Consider the following 24,333-nt stretch of genomic DNA (forward strand, 5'->3'; position numbering starts at 1 on the left):
CTTACACTGTTTCTCTCCTGATCTCTTTACTGTGTCCTTTTATCCTTTTACCTCTCTCTCTCTCTCTCTCTCTCTCTCTTCTCTCTCTCTCTCTCTCTCTCTCTCTTCTCTCTCTTCTCTTCTCTCTCTCTCTCTCTGTCTGTCTATCTTTGTCTCTCTCTTTCTGTCTCTCTCTCTGTCCCTCTCTCTCTCTCTTTTCTGTCTCTCTCTGTCTCTCTTCCTCTCTCTCTCTCTCTCTCTGACCTTCAGCCAATTTGGGTTTTTGAAGGCCGATAACCATACTCATATTTTTGGCTTCAAGCTTCCGATGCACAATATCTTTAAATTTGACCATTTTCATGTTTAGAAACAACAGGATTCAGTGTTTTGTATTGTTGACGGAGTGGTAAAGCTTCTGAAGCGTTTATCTACAACTTCAGTTTAACTGGACTCAGAGGACCAAGCCCATGCTGTTTCTGTTTCATTTGTTTGAATCTGTGCTTTGGCAGAATGTGCACAGTGTGTCATGCCAGTAAAGCTCATTGAATTGAAATGAGACACACACACACACACACACTCACACACACACACACAACACACACACACACACACACAGGGAAACCAGCATCATCACTGAGTAGCCTAACTTTATTCTGATGAATATAATATTGATTATCTTCTAATCTTTCTGCTTAGGCAATGGGTAGAATATCATGTCGAGAGAGAGAGAGAGAGAGAGAGAGAGAGAAGAGAGAGAGAGAGAGAGAGAGAATGAGAGAGAGAGAGAAGAGAGAGAGAGAGAGAGAGGGAGAGGGAGAGGGAGAGGGAGAGGGAGAGGGAGAGGGAGAGAGGGAGAGAGAGGGAGAGAGGAGAGAGAGAAGAGAGGGAGAGGCTTTTATTTTGATGATTTTTGCAATCTTTATGTTTTTTTTTGTCATGCAAGTAAAACACATCGAATTGAATTGAATAGAGAGAGGGAGAAAGAAAGAGAGAGGGGGGAGAGAGAGAGAGATTGAGTAACAGAGGAAGAGAAAACGAGAAATTGAGAAAGCGGCATTGAGAAACAGATAGTGAAAGAGTGTGAGAGAGAGAGGCGGAAGCGCCACAGTGAAAAAAAGGAGTGAGAGAGAGATAAGGAGAGCCAGAGCAGACAGTGAGAGAGAGAGAGAGAGAGGGATATAGAGACAAGGAGAGAGAGCGCGAGAAACGGAGAGAACAAACAGAGAGAGAGAGAGAGAGAGAGAGAGGGCGTGCGCGCGCGAGAGAGAGGGAGCGGTAGAGAGGTAGAGAGACATTTCAGCACTGCAGCTCGTGGACAGCAGCGCACCATGCCGCCTCGCGCCGCTCCCACTCCGTGTTAAAACAACTTCAAGAGCGGATCTTCCTCTCACACACTCCCGCCTTCTCCCCGCGCGACACTTTTATTTTCTTTTTTTTTTTTTACACAATTTGAATTGGCCGTCAGTTGAAGAAGCGCCGGAGTAAAGATGGAGTGCACCACGCTGAGCCGGGAGGGAGCCGGGCTCGCCAAGCCGCCCAAACATCTGTGGCGGCAGCCGAGGACTCACATCCGCATCAAGCAGCGCTTCCACTCGGACACCGAGCGCTACCTGTACCGCAACCGGACCCTGGAGAAGCTGCGGCCCGGCCTGAGGAAGCCCCGCATGTCCTGGCCCTCCTCTCTGAAACGGTAAAACCCCTTTTTCTCCAAGAGAGTATACCGCACGGAGGTGAAATCGGCTTCATTGTTCACTCAGTTCAATAAATATTAAGGTAGACTATGGCAAGAAGTCCAAAACTAAATTACAAGAGGTAGACCAGGTCACCAAACTATCAGATATTAGAGTAACATTTTCAGATATGGCTTCCAAATAAATATTAGTGATTTTTGCTTGATCTTTGCTCTCCATTATAAAGACAAAAACATATTTATTTATTTATTTATATTGTATGATAAATTATTAGATCTAGGTCATCAGGTTGGTCCTGCATGCTTCCCTGATGTGATTATTTTTAGATATGACTAGCAAACACACAATTTTTGTTTTATCTCTGCTCTCCATTATAATGATAAATAAACAAATCTGGACTCACTTAGACCAGGGGCTTCAAATCACTAAACCCTCACATGGCAAAAACTCCCTGCATCTGATTTCCAAATCTTCCACCAAAGCCTCCAAACCTGCTCAGACTGATGACTGGTTAGATGATGTTATTTGGTCAATCTGAGAAATTATCAAACATAGGGACTGACAAGATATTATTATATGATAAATAGATAGAGATAGATAGTTTGAAGACCTCGTTCATCAAACTATCAGGTCCTGAAAACTCCCTGATGGACGTTTTTTATTTTAGATAGGGCTTCCAAATACATTTCTGGTGCAATCAGTGATCCACAGCAAAATGACGACTAGTTTAATTTCACTGCACTAAATGTTAACATAATGACAGATTGTATAAGGATGACTGGTTGCAAAATAGGCTCCCTGTCTGCACTGTCACCTTACCATGTACAGATTCAGCTGGTATGTCAAATCCTTGATGCTCGATATCTCCACCCAGATAGAAACTGATATTTCCAAGCTCATGGTTACCTGTTGCATGAGGAGATGCATATTTCGCTTTTTGGCGTCCATGTTTCTCCTACGGTTTTTCCCAAGCTGGACCGCTGGAACGCACCGAGGTTGTTATTACGACCTAAAAACTGGGAATTTCCTACTTTACACTTTGAATGAAACAGCAAAAAAACAAAAATCTTAGGTCAGAATCTTATAAAATGTCGGTCTGTGGTCTAATGCAGCGATTCTCCATCCTGGCTCTCGAGTGCCGCCCTCACCCCTGCTGGTTTTCTATCCTACCAGGTTGTTAATTGCTCTCACCTGGCGTCCCAGGTGTAAACCAGTCCCCGATTTGATGGTTGAAGTGAAAACCAGAACGCTGGTCCAATGCGTATCTGCTGGGGGTCCGAAAACATTTTAGAGCAGCTGCTTCACACCAGAGTGAACATCTGAACCTGCAGCATCTCAGCGTGATCGATACCGTCTTCCTTTAGCCCGTCAAGCCCGTCAGTTTACCTGCGGTCCAATTAGCCCTCGGCGGACGGGGAAAGGTATTGAGCCGCTGAAGACTGTCTGCCGCATAAATCAAAGTTCCTCCTGTCACCTGGGGGGCGATTCATCCCCACAAGCATCCTCTAATCTGTCAGCAGGCCGGGAGCTGGCTCAGATCCTGCTTTCAACAGACGTAAAGGGCTTTTGATTTTACTGCCTGGTGGTGTCTTGTTATTGGGTGTTTGTGGAGCTCAATGTGGAGAGCAAGGCACTAACACTGCCTGGGTTAGGGGTTCAATTCCCTGTGTAGCTGGATGGGGAGAGCAAGGCACTAACACTGAGTTAGAGGTTTGTTTGTTTGCTTTAAATTCATGCACTAATGGCAGAGCTGCACAGTTAATCATGCATAATCATATATTGTGATTTCAATTTCCACAATGAATACTTAATATTTAGAGAATTTTGCACGTTTGAGACATTTAATTCCTTTTATTTTGTGCAAAACATGCAATAACAGCCTAATTTTCTTCCCTAAATTGAGATTTATTCATAGTATTCTGTTACATCATCACACGGCCATCTTGGTAGGAAAATAACAGGTGATTGTGATAAATTAACAGGTGATTATAATCAGCCACAGCCAATGAACTGTCTATATTGTAAGGCACCGTATTGGTAGGAAATGCATGTGACTTCATGGGAATACTATGAATATGTAGCAAAACAAACACGATTATTATTTAACCGTAGTGGTGCAGCTCCAACACTTTGGATTAAACGCGCCCACTAATTCACATGCTGTATGTTGTGGTGCGTTTGGTGCAGAGGCTTTGTTTGTGACTCCGTGCACTTGGAGAAGTGATAGAGGAGGAGTGAGAGATGCTGATGGAGGACTGACACCTCCCTCCTGTCTGTGATGCTGTTTTATATTCAGAGGCTTCGGGCCGGTCGTGCCGCAGCGTCTCTGTCAGGGAAGAGACGGACGCTCGCTGTTCATCTGGCATCTGGTTCACAAGATGCTGGGCAAACACATCTTGAGTGGAATTTTCTTGAGTGGAATTGAGGGAATCTGTTTAACATCGAGAGAGAGAGAGGGAGAGAGAGAGAGAGGGAGGGAGAGAGGGAGAGAGCGAGAGAGAGGGAGAGAGAGAAATAATGAGAGAACATGAAATGGGAGGGAAACATTATACATTACTATTGGTTTCATATTCAGTATTGTAAAAAGTCAATTTGTGGCATGTGGCAAAAATAAGTATGAATACTGATACTGAATACGAAGAGAGAGGCATATATCTATCTATCTATCTATCTATCTATCTATCTATCTATCTATCTGTCTGTCTATCTATCTATCTATCTATCTATCTATCTATCTATCTGTCTATCTGTCTATCTATCTGTCTATCTATCTATCTATCTATCTATCTATCTATCTATCTATCTATCTATCTATCTATCTATCTATCTATCTATCTGTCTATCTATCTATCTATCTATCTATGTATCTATCTATCTATCTATCTGTCTATCTATCTATCTATCTATCTGTCTGTCTGTCTGTCATCTATTAGAAGTGTCGTCCATACGCAGTTTGATTGATTACATATTTATTGCAGGATTTATCAATACCACACTGGTTGTCTATGGGAAAAACACTGAATACTTGTAATTTTTTGGAATGAAAATGTTCAAATTTAAAGATATGAAGATCAGGACAGATTATCAGAAATATCAGTATCGGTATCCCCCTTCAAAAACCCATATCGGTCAAATATTCGATATGTTTTGGCTGCCTCAGCACATATGAACTGTTCTTTCTCAGCCTACATCATCTTCATCTTCATCTACATCTTCATCTACAGACAGGACTCCTCATGTGTCTGCCTGCAGAATATTAGCGGCTAATACTTTCCTTTCACACACATAGAGTATCTGTGAGTGTGTGTGTGTGTGTTTGCTGAGAGAGAGAGAGAGAGAGAGAGTCGAAGCTTGAATAGAAGAGACGGTCTGAAGTCTGTGACACCGGCTGCCACAGGAGTCGAGCGGGCGTGAAAAGCATCTGTCTGGTTAGCTCCCCTCCCGGGTCGAGGCTCGCCGTCGGCCTCGCCACGACTCACCGTCAGCCCACCACGCCTCGCCACGACTCGCCACGACTCGCCTCGCCTCAGCTGCAGCACGACACGACACGTCCAGAGCGTCTACTGCGCTGACTTTTACTTTCGCTGAGAAGATGAGCACCGAAAACTGAGATCTCACCGCTTTGACTTGCGGTTATTTTTTTTTAGATTTCCACATTTTCTTTACACCAGAGAACGTCAGAGGAAGAGGATTTTTAAGCATTGAGACCAAAGAGATGTGGATTGTGCGTAATATAGAGTATAATATTAGGAAATATTAGGAATTTGGAAGTATATTAGGAAGCTGCCTGCCTTTAACATGCACCTTTATCATGCATCTTGTATTTGGGTTGTGTCTAGATCGGATGTAGCTGGATTATATTTATATTTTACACTGATAAACACATCGAATTTCTCTTTCCCTCACGTGTCACTTCCTCTCGTAAAATTTACGTCCTTTAAAGCTCCATATCCTCCACTCTCCAGTGTTTTATTTTGTGTCTTGAGGTCCATTCAAAGCTGTGTGTGTGGTGTCATGAACCAAAAACACTCTCAATCCATTTTGACACGTTCATTTTCCAGCATCTCTCTGAGCCGTGTCTTTAAGGCTCATTAATATTAACGCACCTGTGTTTTGATACTTTCACTCGTAATTTCACCAGAAATCCCGTTTTACACCATATGGGACCTTTAAAAAAAATAAAAACCTTGTCTGGCTTGTTCCCCATCCTTCAGTATCCTGACAAAAAAATCAAAATTTCCTGTCATTTTTTGTCGTTTTTAGTCCAACAACATTGACAAAAAGGTAAAGAAAACCTAGGCTATTTTTCATTTCATGGGGTCTTTAAAGGAGAGATCAAACCACGACCTTTATCAGGAAATACAAGGCTACTGGAATCCAATCAGAAAGCTCAGGGAAAGTCACCTGTACCGCGTCCAGTGCAACTGCTCTTTCCATGAATCAGACGGATCCAGTGAATCCAGACGAAAGCTGTATGATCCCTTCTTGATTTCTCCGACTGAATCCACTTCGGTCCTGAAGGAGAGGTGGAGACGAAGGGGAAGAGACGAAAAGAGATGAAAGAGGATTTTTAAGCCCCGAGAGTGAAGAAGCTTGTCCTGTTGTATTTGTACACTCGTTGTATTTTGCATGACATCACTGGGGAGTTTTACTGTCTGTGGTTTAGGTTTAGGTTTATTTTTTTTTGCCTACATGAAAGAGAAACACTGAGAACTGAGAGGGAGAAGATGAAAAACAAGCTGCACAACTGAGACAAAGAAACTCCCAGGGCTTCATGAAACAGTCTCACCTCAAAAAGAGAAATAAAAATGATGACGAAGATACACATGACACCAAAACTCAACGAGGAGGAGAATGGTGCAAAAACAACAGAAGTTATAAATAACACACCCAGGAAGTGTAAGGAATTAGAAGAACCTACATGCCGATGAGAGGGAAAGTGAGAATGTGGTGGTGAGAGAGGATGTGTGTGAATGCGTGAGTGTGTGTGTGTGTGAAAGTGTGTGTGTGTGTATGGGAGGGGGGTGTTTGTGTGTGTCACTGTGTGTGTAAACTAGAAGGATGAAGAGAATAGATTCCCAGCATTCATTCACACTGGCTGCAGCGGTGTTGAACCGTCGCCACGCCACGCCACGTGTCGCCCGGGCTGATTCACGACAGCTGTCCTCGGCCCGGCGCCGTCGAGGGCCTGGCAGCCCGGACGCCGTCTGGGCTTGACATTGAACGGCGGCGGCGGAGATGAAAACAGGGTGAGCTGGAGGTGGGAGTAAAGAGCGGTGAGTCAGCCGGCAACACGGCCGCCGACAACGACGACAACACCGCTGCTGCTGCTTTTATCCCTCGCTGCTGAATGCAGCCTCCTGTTTGTCCCGGGGCGTCGCTGACAGCCAGTCCCACTCCACATGACTCAGATGGCGGTCGTCCGTGGCGGCGAGGACACGAGGGCGGCCTGCTGTGAGCCTGCACAGATCTGAGCCTGGACAGGGTTTTGTTGGGTTTAGTAAATGAATAGGAGGCTCCAATCAGTGATCGTAAAAAGACAAACAACCTCCAACATGAAGAAAAATCAGTCCTATTTTCTGAAAACATTATTTTTTACATTAAAATACCTCGTCTTTATATATAACTTGCATCACTTTGACCCTTTCACTCTGCCTTAAAGAGCTGCTGACACTAAAAGAGTTTCATCAGTCTGGTTTCAGTGGAGAGTTTTAGTGTCCCATGATGCTCTGAATGCTGTTTCAGAGGATTTTCCACCCTGATGAGAAGAAAACTCTGAACTGAATACTGAATACTAGAGAGGAGTGCATACGATACTTTGCGGGTTAAGAAACAAGTAAAATATAAACTTTACTGTCACTCAGAACTCGCTTCTTACTCTGCAAAGTATCGTGCGCACTCCTCTCTCGGTTATATTGCAGAGGGACTTTTATTCTGAAGGGCTGTGTGAGCTGTGCGTTCAGCAGCGTAGAATCAACATCGTCAGTGAGCTAGCTTTAGCTTTAGCTCCCAGCTCCAGAAAACTTCAGGAGCTGGGAGCTTTTGGGAAAACAAAAGACTTTATTTGAACTTTGAAGGTAAAGTCTACATGATACTAAGGCCTAGGAAGGAAGGTGAAAGTTTGAGTTTGTTTTGTATAGAAGTCTTTGGGACGCTAGTAATGGTAAATGTCAAATTTTAATCACCGTACTTCACCTTGTTCCCACCAGACGAGCAGCGATGCAAAACATGCCATGGGCTCCAGTGTTTTTACTCTTTATGAAAATTGAAAATGATAAATGGATGAAACGAGGAGATTAATGAGGAGATTAGTCATCAGCCTGAGTGTTTTGACTCACTCTATGAAAAATTAAGAAGATGTGTAGATGAGATGAAGAGTTTAATGAGGGATTGGCCGCCAACCTGCAGGTTTTATGGACCTTGTTACCGACATAAATTGGTTCTCGGAAGGCTTTAAATTTAAATGTTTGAATGTGGTTCGGCAGATTTTGGAGCGGCTGTCATCCAGATTGAATTACAGTGACTGAACACAGCAGTTATATAAAATCAAATATATTTTTTGTGTCATGAAAAGGGTTTCAGGCTTATCATTGCTGCTGCTGGTAGTTTTACCACAGAGCGAGAAGCGTTTATATGTCGTGTTTCAGCCTCATCAGACTGAATCACAGTGAGCGAGCGGCGGCGGCGGCTCGTGTCTCGCTGAAGGACACTTCAACAGGACGCAGGACTGTCGATGGACACATATTGGCTGTTACAGGGACTGAACCTGTGGCTTCTCCATTAGAGCTGAAAAAAAATCGAAATTGCAATATGAACGTCTGCAATTTCCAAATCGCAGAGGCTGCAATGAATTGCTTCAGAGAGAGTTTGGTCCAAACTGCAGTTTTAGAGCTGCAGGTAATCTTTGGTCCATGAATCAAAACCTTTCATCAGACTCAAACTCAGTAAATTCTGCACACTGACATCTAGTTTTTTTTGTGTTTTTTTTAACAAAATCACTTTTTTAAAGTTCTAAAAATCGCAATATTCTGTCAAATAATGGCAATTTGATTTTTTTGTCGATATCTTTCGCCCTACTCTCCATTGCAGGCTGGTCTCTAACCATTAGGCCTGTAATGCTGGGCTAACACACACACACACACACACACACACACACACTATGTCATTGTACATCTCAAGTGGCTGCACTCTGAGGTCGTCGATTGTGCTCCTGGGAAGAAAAACTGCGATCTGGACGACCGGTCAACTTGAAACACGAGCGCCCGCCTCGAAAGCTCTTCTCCCCCCGGCGGGACGGGCGGTGACAGATTACACCGGTTGCTATGGAGCCCATCTGTTTTCCAGGGATAATGGCGTAAAGGGTTCCCCGCCAGGGCTTTCAAAACCGAGCGTTATCTAACCAGCGTCGCGTTAACAAAAAGAACACGAACCCGTGTCGGCGCCGGGAGTTCGCTGCGGCAGGATTAGTGAAAGCTGCCTAATGTAGCAGTGAAATGCAAACAGACACACGAGCTGACCTGCACACTGTCAGTTGTTTGTGTTCATGTCGCTTTTATCAACTGACATTAACATGCATCATTCAACACCGCTGGAAGGGAGGAGATTTTTCAGTGAAATTGAAGGCTGCTGATGGATTCTGGTGTTTTTCCCCCAAGACGGGAAGCTTTGTTGTGCTTCATTTTTCCTTTTCAATTCAAGGATCTTGCCAAGAAAATTAAGTAGGCCTATTTGTGAAATTAATGATAGGAAAACAACAAAAACAACAAAAACAGGCATAATTTAGTTTATAGATTTTTGTGGTTTAGTAGTTTCAGTAATGGTTTTTCACTTGAGTTGTGCTGGTTTATCTCTATTGATCTAGATGGAGAATAACTCAAAAAACAAACTTTCTAGCATTAATGTGATTTGTTTTTTTCCCCCACAATTTTAGTTTCTGTTCTACTTTTTTTTTTCCGATATAGAGCTTCCATTTATGTCTAACAGGTGATTTCTGTTCTCCTGCTTTTTTATATTTTTGACCACATCTCTGGTTAATGAATCGGTGCAGCCCGTGCTGATGAGGTTTCATCCTGCGCTGATGAAGGAGTTTTCAGTCCTGTGTGTTTTCCCTGTGAGGTTTGGAAAGTAGATTGAAAAGGTGCAGACCAGGGTCCGGTGGCCAGGCCTTTGATTTATTGTCATTGCTGTTTATTGAAGAGCTGACAGAGGAAACACGGAGCCGCCTGCAGCCTCCTCCACGCTGTCGGCAGCAGCCAATCACAGGAGTCCAGAGAGACGCCGTTCAATCTGTGTGTTTTGTTTTGTACCTGTTAGGCAGAAAGGTCAGCCGGTCAGACAGACTGTCACATCCTCTAAACTGGTACTGCTTTGTATTTAAAGAGCTCAAGATAGCAAATAACGTCAGTCAGAATAGGATTCGACTGATATTGGTGAATATGTTTACATTTTCATGCAAAAATAAAAAATTAATTGGTATTCAGTGTTTCCCCCAGAATTTTCTTCTTGTCAGGGTGGAAACGGCATTTAGACCATCATGGGACACTAAAACTCTCCACTGAAACCATTAAATAATTGATAATAAAACCTATTTTGCATTAGTTAGTTTAAATTTATTAAGATTAAGATTATCAAAATATTGTGGGATAAAAAGCCATTTCAGCACATCGCCAGGTAAAAAACTGCACCAAAATATGAGAAAGTAGGCTATATATATATATGTGTGTGTAAATAAAAGGGAAATGGTAAAAGAGCAGGCTACAGAAAATAAAATCTGTTATTATTAGAATCAACTCAGTTTAAGGGCTTCCTGTAGGCAATCAGTGGAGTACTGATCAATTATATAATAGCCTAAATATGTAATTAAACAAACTGCATCATATCCATCACATTAAAGGACTCTGATTGGCTGATTTTTAATAAAAGGCCAGTTGGTGTAATTTTAGGTCAGAGTGGGTGTCGCTTTTTTCAAGCAGAGCATATGTTTCATTTTGGAAAGAAAATCTTCAGGATCTTTTTTATTCAGTCTCCATCTTTGTCCCTCAGCCTCACTGTAGTGTTTCTGCACTGCACTTCCCACAGATCACCTGTCAATCAAACGGTGTGGGCGGAGCTTGGATTTTCTGTCGATGCAGTTTGAGTTTCTCTTTTCTCTTGTCTGTTCAGCCATGGTGGCTATCACTGCTCATGCTAACTACCCAGTTCTTCTTCTTCTGTTTATTCCAAACAAACCGGAAATGTAAAACGCATCACTTCCTGTGCAGCAGAGGATTTTTCCCAGGAAAGAGCGACCAGACACCGGCTGTTCAGAACAGACAGAGGAGAAGATTTATGAACTGATATAGGTTGAATCACTGTTGTGTTATATTAATCAGACAGAGAGCAGCAGAACAGACATTTAATATAAAAATGTTGCAGATTATTACTTTAACCTCGTTGTAATAACAGTTCATACTCACTAGAGTCAGTATTCTCAGATTTTCCTTTCCTTTCGCCCTCGGGATCTTGAGTTTGGTTTCATTGGTTTTATTATCACACATTCATATTCATAGAGCGATGACACTGAGGAAGATTTCTCTCCTCCACTGGCCAATGATATTAGAACGATGATTCACTTAAAACAGGGCGATTACATTTATGAGTTTAACAGGTAAAGATGTTCTTTAGAATTATTGCTACTTGTCCTATTTGTTCATGAAAATGTATGAGGATACAAACAGTCTCATGATGCTAAATTAATGTAATTTATCTTCGGTCTTTGTTTCTCCTCCCCTCGTTTTGTCTTTGCCGATGATGGAGCGACACAATCAAAATGCAAATCAGTTGCGGTTTAATTATTTTCTGGGGAAAAATGACGGCGACCCCGACAGGCCGGACTGTCTGTTTCCTGACATCTGGCAGCAGCCCGGTCTGACAGAAACCTCTGACGTCGTCTCTGTTGTTTCCTGCAGCACAGCATGAAGCCAGCTGGCATCACTGTCCCAAGAACCTGTAATCAGCTCCACCAATCAGAAGCGATGTAACACTAGTCTGCAGTCAGCTCCACCAATCAGAAGCGACGTATTAACAGGAGAGTCTCGGCTCAGCTGGCGTTGGTCAAAATGTCGACACACCAGCAAATTATAAACTGCTGCCTGTTTTGAAACACTAGATTATGTAACTGAGACGGTGGAACATAGAACTCCTAATAGGTAAAAATACATCAAAGTTGAATTTCAAAAATTCCAACCAAGGTGATTAATATATTGCTGTTGTTGGGTGAAAACCTTGTATCTCCAAAAATGTTTTAGTTTGACCACCATGCACTTTGGATTGTGTTTGGAAATGAGTTTGACAGATTTGCATGTCTGCAACATTCAGCCCACACTCTTAAAAAGAACGTGTCATTTTCAACCAAGCCAGAATTTACATTAAAGCTCCATATTCTCCACTTTCCAGAGTTTTATTTTGTGTCTTGAGGTCCATTCAAAGCTGTGTGTGTGGTGTCATGAACCAAAAACACTCTCAATCCATTTCTCCACGTTCATTTTCCAGCATCTCTCTGAGCCTTACCAAGAACAGGCCGTTTCTGTCGCCGTGTCTTTAAGGCTCATTAATATTAACGACCCCTCTGTTCCGATTGGCTAACCGTTTCGAGAGCGAAACGTGAGACGCCGCGGCCCGGCGGCTACAGGTAGGGAAAACTCTCCGGTAATAAACAACGACAACCGCTCGACCGCTTTAAAAAAAACACTTTGTTAGTCTATTATTTCTTACAGAAATGATAATGAGCGAACCTTTGTGACGCCACAAAGTTACGGAAGTCCAAACGGCTCGTTTAGAGGCTCGCTTTTCTAATATGGATTGTGTGGATTTAGTTTTGATACTTTCACCATGTTTAGATACACATCCAACTCCTTTATCATCACAGAGGAGAGGGAGTCCTGCTGTACATGATGTGGGACCTTGTGATGAAAATGTCTTGAGTTTGGAAACCTCTTGAATGTGAATCCTAAATCATTACAATTGGTTTCACACAATATGAGTCTAGATTTAGTTTGGGACAGAACACATTCATGTCAGGACTTTTCAGCCCTTCTGTCCTGACAGCTGTCACAGCGAGTGTCAGGAGGAATGTGTGACGGTTTCTTTCTTTATAATTTACCCAGACTGATAGTCTGCATCTCTTTGGCTGCGCGTTCTATTTTTTGTAGAAGCCCTTTTCAACTTGACATATGAATAACATGTTTTGTTCCAAACCAGACACATGGATTTGTTCAAATGACACGTCCGTTTTAAAAATGCATACCCCCCCCCCCCCCCCCCGAGGCTCCTGCAGGATCGACAGTGTTTCCTCATCTCCAGGCAGCCGGTCGCCCGCGGCTGAAGCGGGTCAGCAGCCGTTTCTCTGAAACTGCGGCGCTGCCTGCTTGATAAACTTGTTTGTTGATTTGACTCAGGGTGTGATGTTTGATGCCATATTACGCTTTAGTAAAATAAATCTGTCACTTTCATTCCTCCCTGCAAAATGAACCATAAAAGTCTCTCAGACCTCAGTAGTCGGGGCTTAGTTTTTAAATAAATCACAGAAACTTGTTAATATTGAAAATGTGAAATACCTTAAAGCAATCCATCGTAATTTTTCACAAATGCTTAGCGCTGACTGCCAATCCCACCTTTCAGAAATCACATTTGAGGCAAAGAGAAGCAACAGTATTTAATTTGATTTGGGAAATGGAAAAATACATGATTTGACTGCAGGGGGATAGCAAGACAGTGTTACTTAAAACACTTTTTTTCCATTGTGGCCCTCAAAGAAAATTCTCAAATTGTTCCCATGTAAATTTCTCACTTCCTTTTTAAAAAACAGCTTACAGTTTCTGTAAGTCAGGAATATGCTTATTTTTAATTATAACCATAACGAATTATGGTTTGAGGGTCAGAACGACACATCCATCCGGTTTTGCTCCTGGAGTGTTTTCATTATTCAGTAAAAAGTTATGTTGTGTAGTTTGTAGACGTTTGAGAATTTAAAATGTTCTTCCTTCACAGTCATTTTCAGTGAGTGAGCAGGAGGCTCAGTGTTTCACTCGAGGACACTTCACTTTGTCTGAAAATAATTGCAAACAGTTTTGGTACAAGACCTTCATCAGAGCTTTACAGAGGAAGTCATTTCCACATCTGAAATACAGAAGTGTATCAACACAAAGTGTGTCGAAGTCCCAGGTGTCCAGAGTCACATCCGGCAGCAACGAGCCCAAACAAACCAGCTCCACATTCCTAGAAAGAGATTCATCAAATACAAACAGATACTTCACCTAGCTGTGTACTTGCACAATTAATCAAAACAGCATCCCAGCCCGTATAATCATGATCATATCCACATTGCAATATATAGAACAGAGACAGGAAAGATATTCTGCCGTTCCTCAACACGATATTCAGCAGTAGTTAATTATTTAGGTTTTTAGAGTAAATATTCAAAAGGCTTCACGTGGCCTTAGATGTAACTCTAAATCTCCGCCTCCTGGCCCTGGTTTTACTTCTTCAGGGCCACAGAATTTGAACGTGGAGATTTTTGTCATTAAAGTGAGCTGCTACAGGATATTTTTGATTATTCATGTGATTATTACTGCTCTTGTGCTCATTAATGCGATGTTTCAAGGCTCGTGATGTTTTCCCCACATAAGCAAGACAGCATAGAGATGTAAATCACATGGGTTGAATTCAGAGGTGGAAAATAACTAAGTACATTTACTCAAGTACTGTACTTCAGTAGTTTTGAGGTTCTGGCACTTTATTGAGTATTTGCATTCTGTGAGACTTTCTACTTTTCCTCCACTACGTTTATCTGCCGGCTGGAGTTACTAGTTACTTTGCAGAATAAGGTTTTACACGCAAAACTTACGATAAGCTCATAAAATATGTTGCGTTGTTAGAGTTGAAACTCCCCAACAGTATATGGAGCAGTTAGACCGACAACATTAAAATACTTCTGACAGGTTAACGCTTCAATAATTTAACTCTCTGACAGAATGACGACTTTCACTTTTCATACTTCAGTTCATTTTACTGCTGATACTTCTGTACTTTTACTTAAGTAAAGGAGTTGAGGACTTTTTCCACCGCTGGTTGAATTACATGCGATCACATTTTTAATCTGGTACCTTTGTCCCATCAATGGACGACAAAATGATTGTGTGGAGAGTGTCAGAATACTTTCAGGTTTTTTACTGCTGCAGAGATTAGCATGAACCAGCAGATCTTTGATATCCCTTCCTCTCTTATACAGGCATAGAGGACACTTAGACACGATGTGGCTGTTGTCAGGATCAAACCTGTGACCTTTTGGTTGCAGGACAGTCTCTCCACCCCCTACGCTGCCCCGTCACCCTTCCTGAACCTACATGCTGCAGCTTTTGAGTCTAATGGCACCAATCTGTGAGCGGCTGTGCACACGCCCACACTGGCCTGCTCCCCAGCCAGTCTTTTAGGATAAATAATGAATACCAATTAAACAGGAAAGAGAAAATATTAGAGTCAACAGACGCTATCCGTTACGTGACGATGGATCTTTCTCGCTTATTATCTCTCCGGTGACATCCCACATCCCACAGCAGAAGGATGCCAAACGAAACCGAGCGGCGCAGTCGGCCAGCTCAGTCTTTAGCTGGGAGACTGATCCGGTCCGCATGGAGCTGCTGGCAGGACTCGGGTTGTCTGTTTCCGCAGGGAGACTTGATGGAGGGAGACGGGGGAATCCTCTAATCTCAACCGAGCTCATTGTCGTTGATCGGAAATGTCCGACCGCTGTTTCGCCCATTACCTGCTGCAGCGGGCGGCCGTGCGGCGTTTCGCTGAGCAGTGAGTAATCACAGCAGCGAATGGGTTTCTGACAGCCAGAGGATTGAGCGCTACAGGGGAGTAAAGAGCTTCTTGTCCATATGAACTCAATCCTCACTGATCCGGTCGAGGTGCAACAGATGATTCAGTGGAATGAATACGGTATAGCTCTTGATAAGCCATCACGAATTACCAAACAATACGCAGTGAGCAGAACAGAGATTTGAATCCCTGCCTTTGTAGTGACCTTCCTTCTGTATACTGGAGGCTGACACACCTGAGTCCTGTTTCATTTGTCTTCCTGCTCCTCAGAGGTAATGAAGGGGGACCTTGCCCTTGTTCAGTATTATCTCTTGTTGAAGGAGAAGCAATCGCACAGCGCAAACATCCGCCAACATGGAACAATTCTCAAAACCCGCTGTTACACCAACACATCATTCCTTCAGTAATTTCAGTTTTAGGTTAAATTGATTTATTTTCTTTCTTTCCTGCATTCATACAGTTTGGATTTGGAATCAAGTCTCTATCTCCGTTCGTTTCATACTTATGGTTAAAAAACAATAATCCGCTAATGGCGGAAATCCCAGATCCAGATCACCACCAAAATTGAATGTTCCTTGGCACAAGGCTGATCTGTCCACCAAACTGCATTTGTTCAATAATCTGTTCATAAGTCTTTGAGGAATCCTGCTGACAGACAAACTAAACTAAGTAACAGGGACAGACAAATGAAAACGATGCAACATACATTTAGACATTTAGCTGACATGGCTATCTAGAATCAGTAGAACACAGTAGAATACATTTTCGAAACAATTCTTAGATCAGTAACATCACGAGCAAGCAATACTGAAGAGTACCAGGGTCCCAGCCATAATACACATGTCAGCAGATGTAGTGTGACAGAATATTCCTGTGAGCCCAGAATGAGCAGGAAGTGACAGGAAAAGAAAGCGCTGAGGAGAGAGGGAGGAGGTTTGTTTTACTTCAAGACGAGTCTAGCAGAGTGAAGGAGAGGTGGAAGAAATGTTAGAGGAGGATGTGATTCAGACAAGTGAGAGTTTTAAAATACATACTGACACACATCACAGGAACGACAGACCTCATACGGTGCAGAGAGGACACTGCATACAATGATAAATTTATTTGTATAGCACCTTTCTAAAAACAATGTTTACAAAGTGCTTTACATACAATAAAACACAAAGAGACAGTGATGTAAAAGTACCACAGTTAAATAGAAAGTATGGAAAAAAGCAAGGAAGACAACAAATGGTAATGAGTTGCATTAAATAGTTAGTTTAATTGAAAGTAAACTGTACACTAGATATAGACAGTAAACTATACATATCACTCCAGCCCAGCAAGTATTTGACGGACAGCGATATGCAGGAGGCGAAAAAGTTCAACAACAACACAAACAAGCATAAAATGTTCACAATATAATATGGCACAGTTAAAATTCATACTAAAACAGCTTTGAAAATTGTTTTGAGCTGGTATCAGACAGATATTTAGGCCCGATTTCACCAAACGATGCAGGTAGCAGCTATGGACAATTTTATGCGTTGTTTAAACTTTAATTTTGGCGTTGTATTTAAACAGACAGCAGAGTAGACAGCAGAGAGTAGACAGCAGAGTAGACAGCAGAGTAGACAGCAGAGTAGACAGCAGAGAGTAGACAGCAGAGTAGACAGCAGAGTAGACAGTAGAGTAGACAGCAGAGTAGACAGTAGAGTAGACACCAGAGTAGACAGCAGAGAGTAGACAGCAGAGTAGACAGCAGAGAGTAGACAGCAGAGTAGACACCAGAGTAGACAGCAGAGTAGACAGCAGAGTAGACAGCAGAGAGTAGACAGCAGAGTAGACAGCAGAGTAGACAGCAGAGAGTAGACAGCAGAGTAGACAGCAGAGTAGACAGTAGAGTAGACAGTAGAGTAGACAGCAGAGTAGACAGCAGAGTAGACAGCAGAGAGTAGACAGCAGAGTAGACACCAGAGTAGACAGCAGAGTAGACAGCAGAGTAGACAGCAGAGAGTAGACAGCAGAGTAGACAGCAGAGTAGACAGCAGAGTAGACAGCAGAGAGTAGACAGCAGAGTAGACACCAGAGTAGACACCAGAGTAGACAGCAGAGTAGACAGCAGAGTAGACAGCAGAGTAGACAGCAGAGAGTAGACAGCAGAGTAGACAGCAGAGTAGACAGCAGAGAGTAGACACCAGAGTAGACAGCAGAGTAGACAGCAGAGTAGACAGCAGAGAGTAGACAGCAGAGTAGACAGCAGAGTAGACAGCAGAGAGTAGACAGCAGAGTAGACAGCAGAGTAGACAGTAGAGTAGACAGCAGAGAGTAGACAGTAGAGTAGACAGTAGAGTAGACAGCAGAGTAGACAGCAGAGTAGACAGCAGAGAGTAGACAGCAGAGAGTAGACAGCAGAGAGTAGACAGCAGAGTAGACAGCAGAGAGTAGACACCAGAGTAGACATCAGAGTAGACAGCAGAGAGTAGACAGCAGAGAGTAGACAGCAGAGAAGACAGCAGAGAAGACAGCAGAGTAGACAGCAGAGTAGACAGCAGAGAGTAGACAGCAGAGTAGACAGCAGAGTAGACAGCAGAGTAGACAGCAGAGTAGACAGCAGAGAGTAGACAGCAGAGTAGACAGCAGAGAGTAGACAGCAGAGTAGACAGCAGAGTAGACAACAGAGTAGACAGCAGAGTAGACAGCAGAGTAGACACCAGAGTAGACAGTAGAGTAGACAGCAGAGTAGACAGCAGAGTAGACAGCAGAGAGTAGACAGCAGAGAGTAGACAGTAGACAGCAGAGTAGACAGCAGAGAAGACAGCAGAGAAGACAGCAGAGAAGACAGCAGAGAGTAGACAGCAGAGAGTAGACAGTAGAGTAGACAGCAGAGTAGACAGCAGAGAAGACAGCAGAGTAGACAGCAGAGTAGACAGCAGAGTAGACAGTAGAGAGTAGACAGCAGAGTAGACAGCAGAGTAGACAGCAGAGTAGACAGTAGAGAGTAGACAGCAGAGTAGACAGCAGAGTAGACAGCAGAGAGTAGACAGTAGAGTAGACTATATACACCACTCTACATATTCTGTGCTTTCAACACTCACTGCAACACTTCAGGTACTGTGAATCACATCAGCAGATTACTTTCAGACTTACAGTTATTTTAGATCTTCTTGCCACTTCGCCTGCTGATTATTTATTGGCAACAGCTGCACTCATCTTCACCTTCACCCCCCCCCCCCCCCCTCCTCCCGCCACCTCACACAGAAACAGTAAATCTGTAATATCTGTAATTGCGTTAGTTTGACCTGTAATATGAGAAGCGAGGACAGACTGATCGTTTCCAGGAGCAACAGGAGGCGGGAGGTGAAATGACTCTGATTTATCACATGGATGCAGATCTGCTGTGTGTGTGTGTGTGTGTGTGTGTGGAGTCAGGGGGAATCTCAGCGCCCATCAGTCAGACGCACAGATGGGATTCATCTTCCTGTCGAAGCAGGAAGTGATGGCCGTCCTGCAGGGAAACCTTACAAATAATCTTCTCCTTGTTTCTCCTCTAAACCTAATATCTCTTCAAAGCTGTAGCATGTTAAACATCAATATATCAAATTAATAGTGAGGCGTAAACAAATGAGACCATGATGGAGACAATTGGTCCCCTCTATCTCACCCCAGTATTGTTAGTTCTAGTGTTTCTCTAAATTAAGACCTCATTTCCCATCAGCCCCGTTGCTTCCTGCCCCCCCTCCCCCTCCCTGAAGAGGATCAACATGTTGGAAGTGATTTCTCCATCTTCCTTTCCCTCCTTCCACCATCTGCTGCCAGAAACTCTTTCAGCTTTAGCTCCGTTTGCTCTGGAAGAACAGAACCTCTTCCTGTTTTGTGCCGTAAAGCGATCCAGCAGATTTCCCTCCAGATCCACCAGGTGGAGAAACTATGGAGGATGCAGAGTAGAGGCTGATAGAGACTGACAGGCCGCTCAGTGACGGTCTGGTTTGTTTATGGTAATTATGCTAATGTCTGCACTAACAGCAATCTAATTGACATTAGTGAAGCCCTGTGCCTGAAGAGATTGTCTTAATTTGAGGGAGGTTATAATGCGTATCTTTATTTATTCATAACAACAGAATTACAGTTGCAGTAGGGAACATTTTTACGTAAAAAGACACCCGTCTCATCAGCCTAAATCACAGATTGATGCTACAACAGAGAAGAGCAGTTCCATCCCATCTGCCCTAATAAAGATGCCATAGATTAGCTCTATTTGCCCAAATTAAATTTTGGTGTCGGGTGTGGACACTGGTGGGAAATCTCCTCCACACACAGGAAGTGATGAAATGAAACTTAAGAGCAAAATTCAAACTGTCTCCTGATCAGCGGCCAGTGAGCGCTCCGTCCAGAGAAAGCTGGACTCACCAACGATGGCTGAACCGGCTGCAGTTTTTTATCCACCGTCTCCCCCCTCCACCAGTCACCAAGAAGAAGAAATATAGGCCCAAAGAGTGCACAGTTTACTGACATCATGTTACATGGGTAATGAAGTCCTTCAAACTTTACAAAAAAACATTCATTCAACGTAACATTCAGTTATCTCTCATTTCTACTTGGGACCGCCAAAGTGCAAAGTTGCCTAGTGCAGCTTTAAAGGATAAATTCATTGATTTTGGACCTATATATAATGAGTCTCTTCCATCCCTGTAGTTCTTGGACCCACAGACAGTATTGGATCCAGAGTCAGCTCTGTTGCTGCAGCAATGAGTCCAAACTGTTCGTCAAAATATCTCCAAAAAAGCCGTTTGTGGCTCCACAGGGAGATGAGAGGAAACACGACTCAGTTCCTCCGTTACACAACTTTCACTAATCAGGAAATCACAGAACTATTTTTCTCTGCCGCAGCACAGACCGCTGTGGGGTGAAAGGCAGTTCCTGGCGGAGTGATCTAGTTCTGGACGGTCGGGTCAGATTGTAAACAGTAGAGTTCGGTAGAAGATGATCCGCTGAGTGGAAACGGTGCGGTGCCGCTGCTTTCCGGGCTGTGGAGAGAAATACGGCGGTCGCTCTCCGTATCGTTTTCACAAGCGGCTTTTTGGAGATATTTTGACAAACAATTCAGACTCATTGTTGCAGCAAGAGGCAGCAGAGCTCGCTGCTTCAACTGACAGCTGACTCTGGAGACAATATTGTCTGTGGGTCCAAGAACTACAGGGATGTCAGAGACAAATTATAGGTCCAACATTGCCAAACTTATCCTTTAAGTGGGATTTAGGGATCTGTCAGACAGAGTGGGCCTCACCACAAATCATTGAGACAAGCAGAGATGAGACGGGTCTTGCTGTTGAGGAGGAAATCATTGCACTTCTGCATGTCAGCCTTACGAAGGATCCTCCTCTCCCTCCTGATCCCAACCTGATGCCTGTTTAACACCTTGCAGCAAAAACTCTCCAGCACAATGTTTACAAAGCAAGCACAGAGTGGAGCGATGCATCAACCGCGGATTGTAGCTTTAACAGCCAAATTAAGTAGAATTTATCTGTCAGTCGGTCCTGATGTCTGCAACCTGACAAACGACATGCTCTCCCTGTCTCCTCTGTCCCTGAACCTATTATCACCTTGACTTGTGAGTTCAATTACAGTACCTGTGTTTGAAGAAACACTGCGGCCCCGTCACTGCAGCTCAGACGGCTGCAGTGACGGGGCTTCAGCTTCCAACCGTCTTCAGTCGGGTAATGGCTGCGTCTCTCGGGGCTTTTCAATCTTCGGAGGCCTCTTGAGTGATGTCTCGCTTTATCTCTCCTATCTTTGATTTCAGGTTTTCTGGCTCTCTCTCCCTCTCTCCCTCTCTCTCTCTCACTTTCTCTCTTTCTCTTTCTATCACACACACACACACACACACTCTTGACTGTGTTCCCCTGACAGACTGGCACTCTCAGACACCAAGCTGTTGTCATTATGTCGACCCAGTGACTCTTAACACTTCATCAAGTTTAAACACAAACCGTTTTAAACAGCGAGCCGTGAAGTGAAGAGGGAAGGAACTGTACTGTACGTTGCGTCTGGACAAACATTTTATACAGCTATTCACAAATCTTCAATCTCAAAAGTGTTTATGGTGTAAACGTATTTGAAGGCAGTGATGTTGTGGTACATAAAAAGATTGGTAAGATGGATAAACTATGACCTCTAGTTGATGATCATCAAAGGCCAAATACTTAATATAAGCAAACATCAATTATATTTTCAGGAAACCATTAAGTTATACCGGTATGTTAAGTTATTATTATTGTCAAGTTAAGCATCAACTTATGCTTTTTTCCCTATCCTAATATAACTAATGTCAGTTTGATACTGCTTGGTCTGTCCCATAAAGCTTCATGTAATTCTTTTGTGGTGGGAAAACGTATTTCTCTCACTTTTCTTGCATGGAGCATGTATTTGCATGTAAAGGCATCACAGACACAGGCTCTAAGCAACATTTAGTTCACTTTACATCTTGGATTTTAGCCTTTTATTTTTCTGCACCAGGCACTGTGGGAAAAGTCTCTGTATTAATGCTGCAGCTACTGAAAAAGAGCATTTTTTCATTGCTAGCATTCCTGACTGAACCATACTGACTATGGAATGCTGACAATGCTAATATACTAGTTAGTGAGCTGCTTATGCAGCTGAAAAATGTGACTAATGTAGGAACTTTTTCCCCATAATGTTACAGATGTCTGGTGGAGAAAAATAGCCGACTAAGCTTCCAAATGTCAAGGTATTCCTTTAAGCTCAAGTGAGAGAAATTGCCGACGGAATATAAATGTTTCTCCCGGAGGCTGAGAACCCCGCATGCTTTGACCTTTTGGTGACAGCCGGCCTTTTAGTCTCCTCTGGGTCTTCATCCAGAGAGGGAAACAAAAGTGTGACCTTCTGCTTGAAGCATCATCAGTGACCGGCCACCCTATGGACTTTCTAAAGGTTTGGTCTTCCATAAGTTCCCCTTTGTTTGGGCTTTCCTCTTTCATCTGGATGCTTAACCTTTACCTCCGTCCATTTGGCAGGAATAACATGGAGAGCACAGAATATTATGATAATAATAATAAACTTTATTTGTATAGCACTTATCTCAACAAAGTTACAAAGTGCTTCACAGAGAACACAGTAAAAAAGTTAAAACAAAGTAAAATAAATGAACAGAACAAAATATTATTGTCCACTAAGGAGATTGTTGGCAAGAACTGTAGTTTTGAAAATGTAATGAGCAGCAGAATGGGATGGCTGGAGCACATCCAAATTCACCAGGCAATAAAAACGAGACAATGAAGTAGAAATAAATATACCAGTGATTTATGTAGTTTTTGAAGTGATTTATCCAGTGAAGGCTGGCTGAGCATCAAGCTGTCTGTCAGAACCGCTCTGCTTCACATTCATTCAGCCCAGTGCAGCCTCACTGGGAGCTGCACTGAAGAAGTCCAGAGTTACTTTCCTTGTTTTTTATTCTGTTTCCCCACCAAGATTTTTTTTCAGTCAGTCCAGGATTCAAACCGCTGACCTTCTGTTCACCAGCCGCTTCTCTAACTTCCAGATTACGGCCACCTAAAGATTGGAGAAGCTCTGATTACAGCCGTTTGTGTTCTTCATTAGTCCGTATTTTGATAGCACTTTACATTACGGTACATAAATTACAGGGTAATAACTGTGTATCAGAAAGTAACTGGTAATTTCTGGTAATAACAAGAAACTATTTGTTCAAGGTCAATACTTAATTGCCATCTCAACATGGTTGATTGGGATTTGTTTTGGCAAGCTCACTTAAAACAGAGAGAGGGACAAAGAGTGGTTAAAATGAACCACAAGACACTTAAAACACATACTGTAGAACACATGGTAAGACATAATAAAGAAGCAATAAAATACCAGAAAACAGGAAAAAAAATACAGTAAAAAAATGAAATATAATACAAAAATGTGTAATTATAATGTGTAATTTCTTGGTTAAATGCCAGGAATTTAATAATAATTACTAGAATTACTAGCATGATAACAGTACTATATTAATGTAGTAAGTTATGCAATCATTACTGAATAATTACTATGTAATACTTTGGAAACATTTGCTTACAGTCCTTTCCTTCTCTCTTTATTACCAGAACTGACCAGTTACTTTCTCATAATTTCTATGTAATTACAAAGTTATTGCCCTGTAATTGTACCTGTGTGTACCTGTGTCCCTGTAATGTAGAGTGCTACCCTTGCTTTATAACATGTAGTATACTGGTTGTGCCAGGTGATGCACATGTAGTCGACGTTAAAGCAGTGATCTGCTCCGCCCGGCAGGCTGTGGAGGAGCTGGCAGACAGGAAGTGGAAGCAGCAGCAGATATGTTTATGAGCTGAAAACGGATGAAACAAGTCCCAAGAAGAAGAAATACGCTTCCAAACTTCTGTCCACTTGGTGCAAGACCTTCTCCTTTCTAACCGCTCGCCACATCAGCAAACTGGTAGCTGTACTAGCTATTTACTAGCTGTTTTGTATAAACCAAGTGACATAATCTAGAAATATCGACACTGACTGAATGCTTGCTTATCTGGTATAGAAACAGATTTTTTCTTAGTTACTGGAAAATGGAAATGGAAACTGCCATGGTAAACAAACAAACTACTTTGGTAGGGTCCTATTTGATATTTTAAGTGCCTTTTTTTACATTTCATACTGCATTTCATTCTGTTATTTCTATTGGATTACATAGGCTATTAATCTCTGAAAGAGGTCACAAATGCAAGTATATTGTACAATAATGTACAATAAATGTACAAAACGCACCAGAAAATAGTTGTTAAAGGCAGATTTT

At 42.7% G+C, this 24,333-nt stretch overlaps 1 protein-coding gene across 2 annotated transcripts in view; it reads left to right on the forward strand.

Moving 5' to 3' along the window:
- The window catches only part of pde4cb (phosphodiesterase 4C, cAMP-specific b), a 114,755-nt gene that overhangs the window by 21,136 nt on the left and 69,286 nt on the right, over nt 1–24,333 (forward strand). The window contains exon 1 of one of the 2 annotated variants that reach the window (XM_071917240.2): nt 1,467–1,669. The exons of the other annotated variant lie outside the window; for it this stretch is intronic. Coding sequence (XP_071773341.2) covers nt 1,467–1,669 — 203 coding nt within the window. Of the gene's footprint in view, nt 1–1,466; nt 1,670–24,333 lie in introns of those variants that run through there. 2 annotated transcript variants of the gene reach the window in all.

The sequence above is a fragment of the Centroberyx gerrardi genome, chromosome 9, assembly GCF_048128805.1.
Source record: "Centroberyx gerrardi isolate f3 chromosome 9, fCenGer3.hap1.cur.20231027, whole genome shotgun sequence".
Lineage (NCBI taxonomy): Eukaryota > Metazoa > Chordata > Actinopteri > Beryciformes > Berycidae > Centroberyx > Centroberyx gerrardi.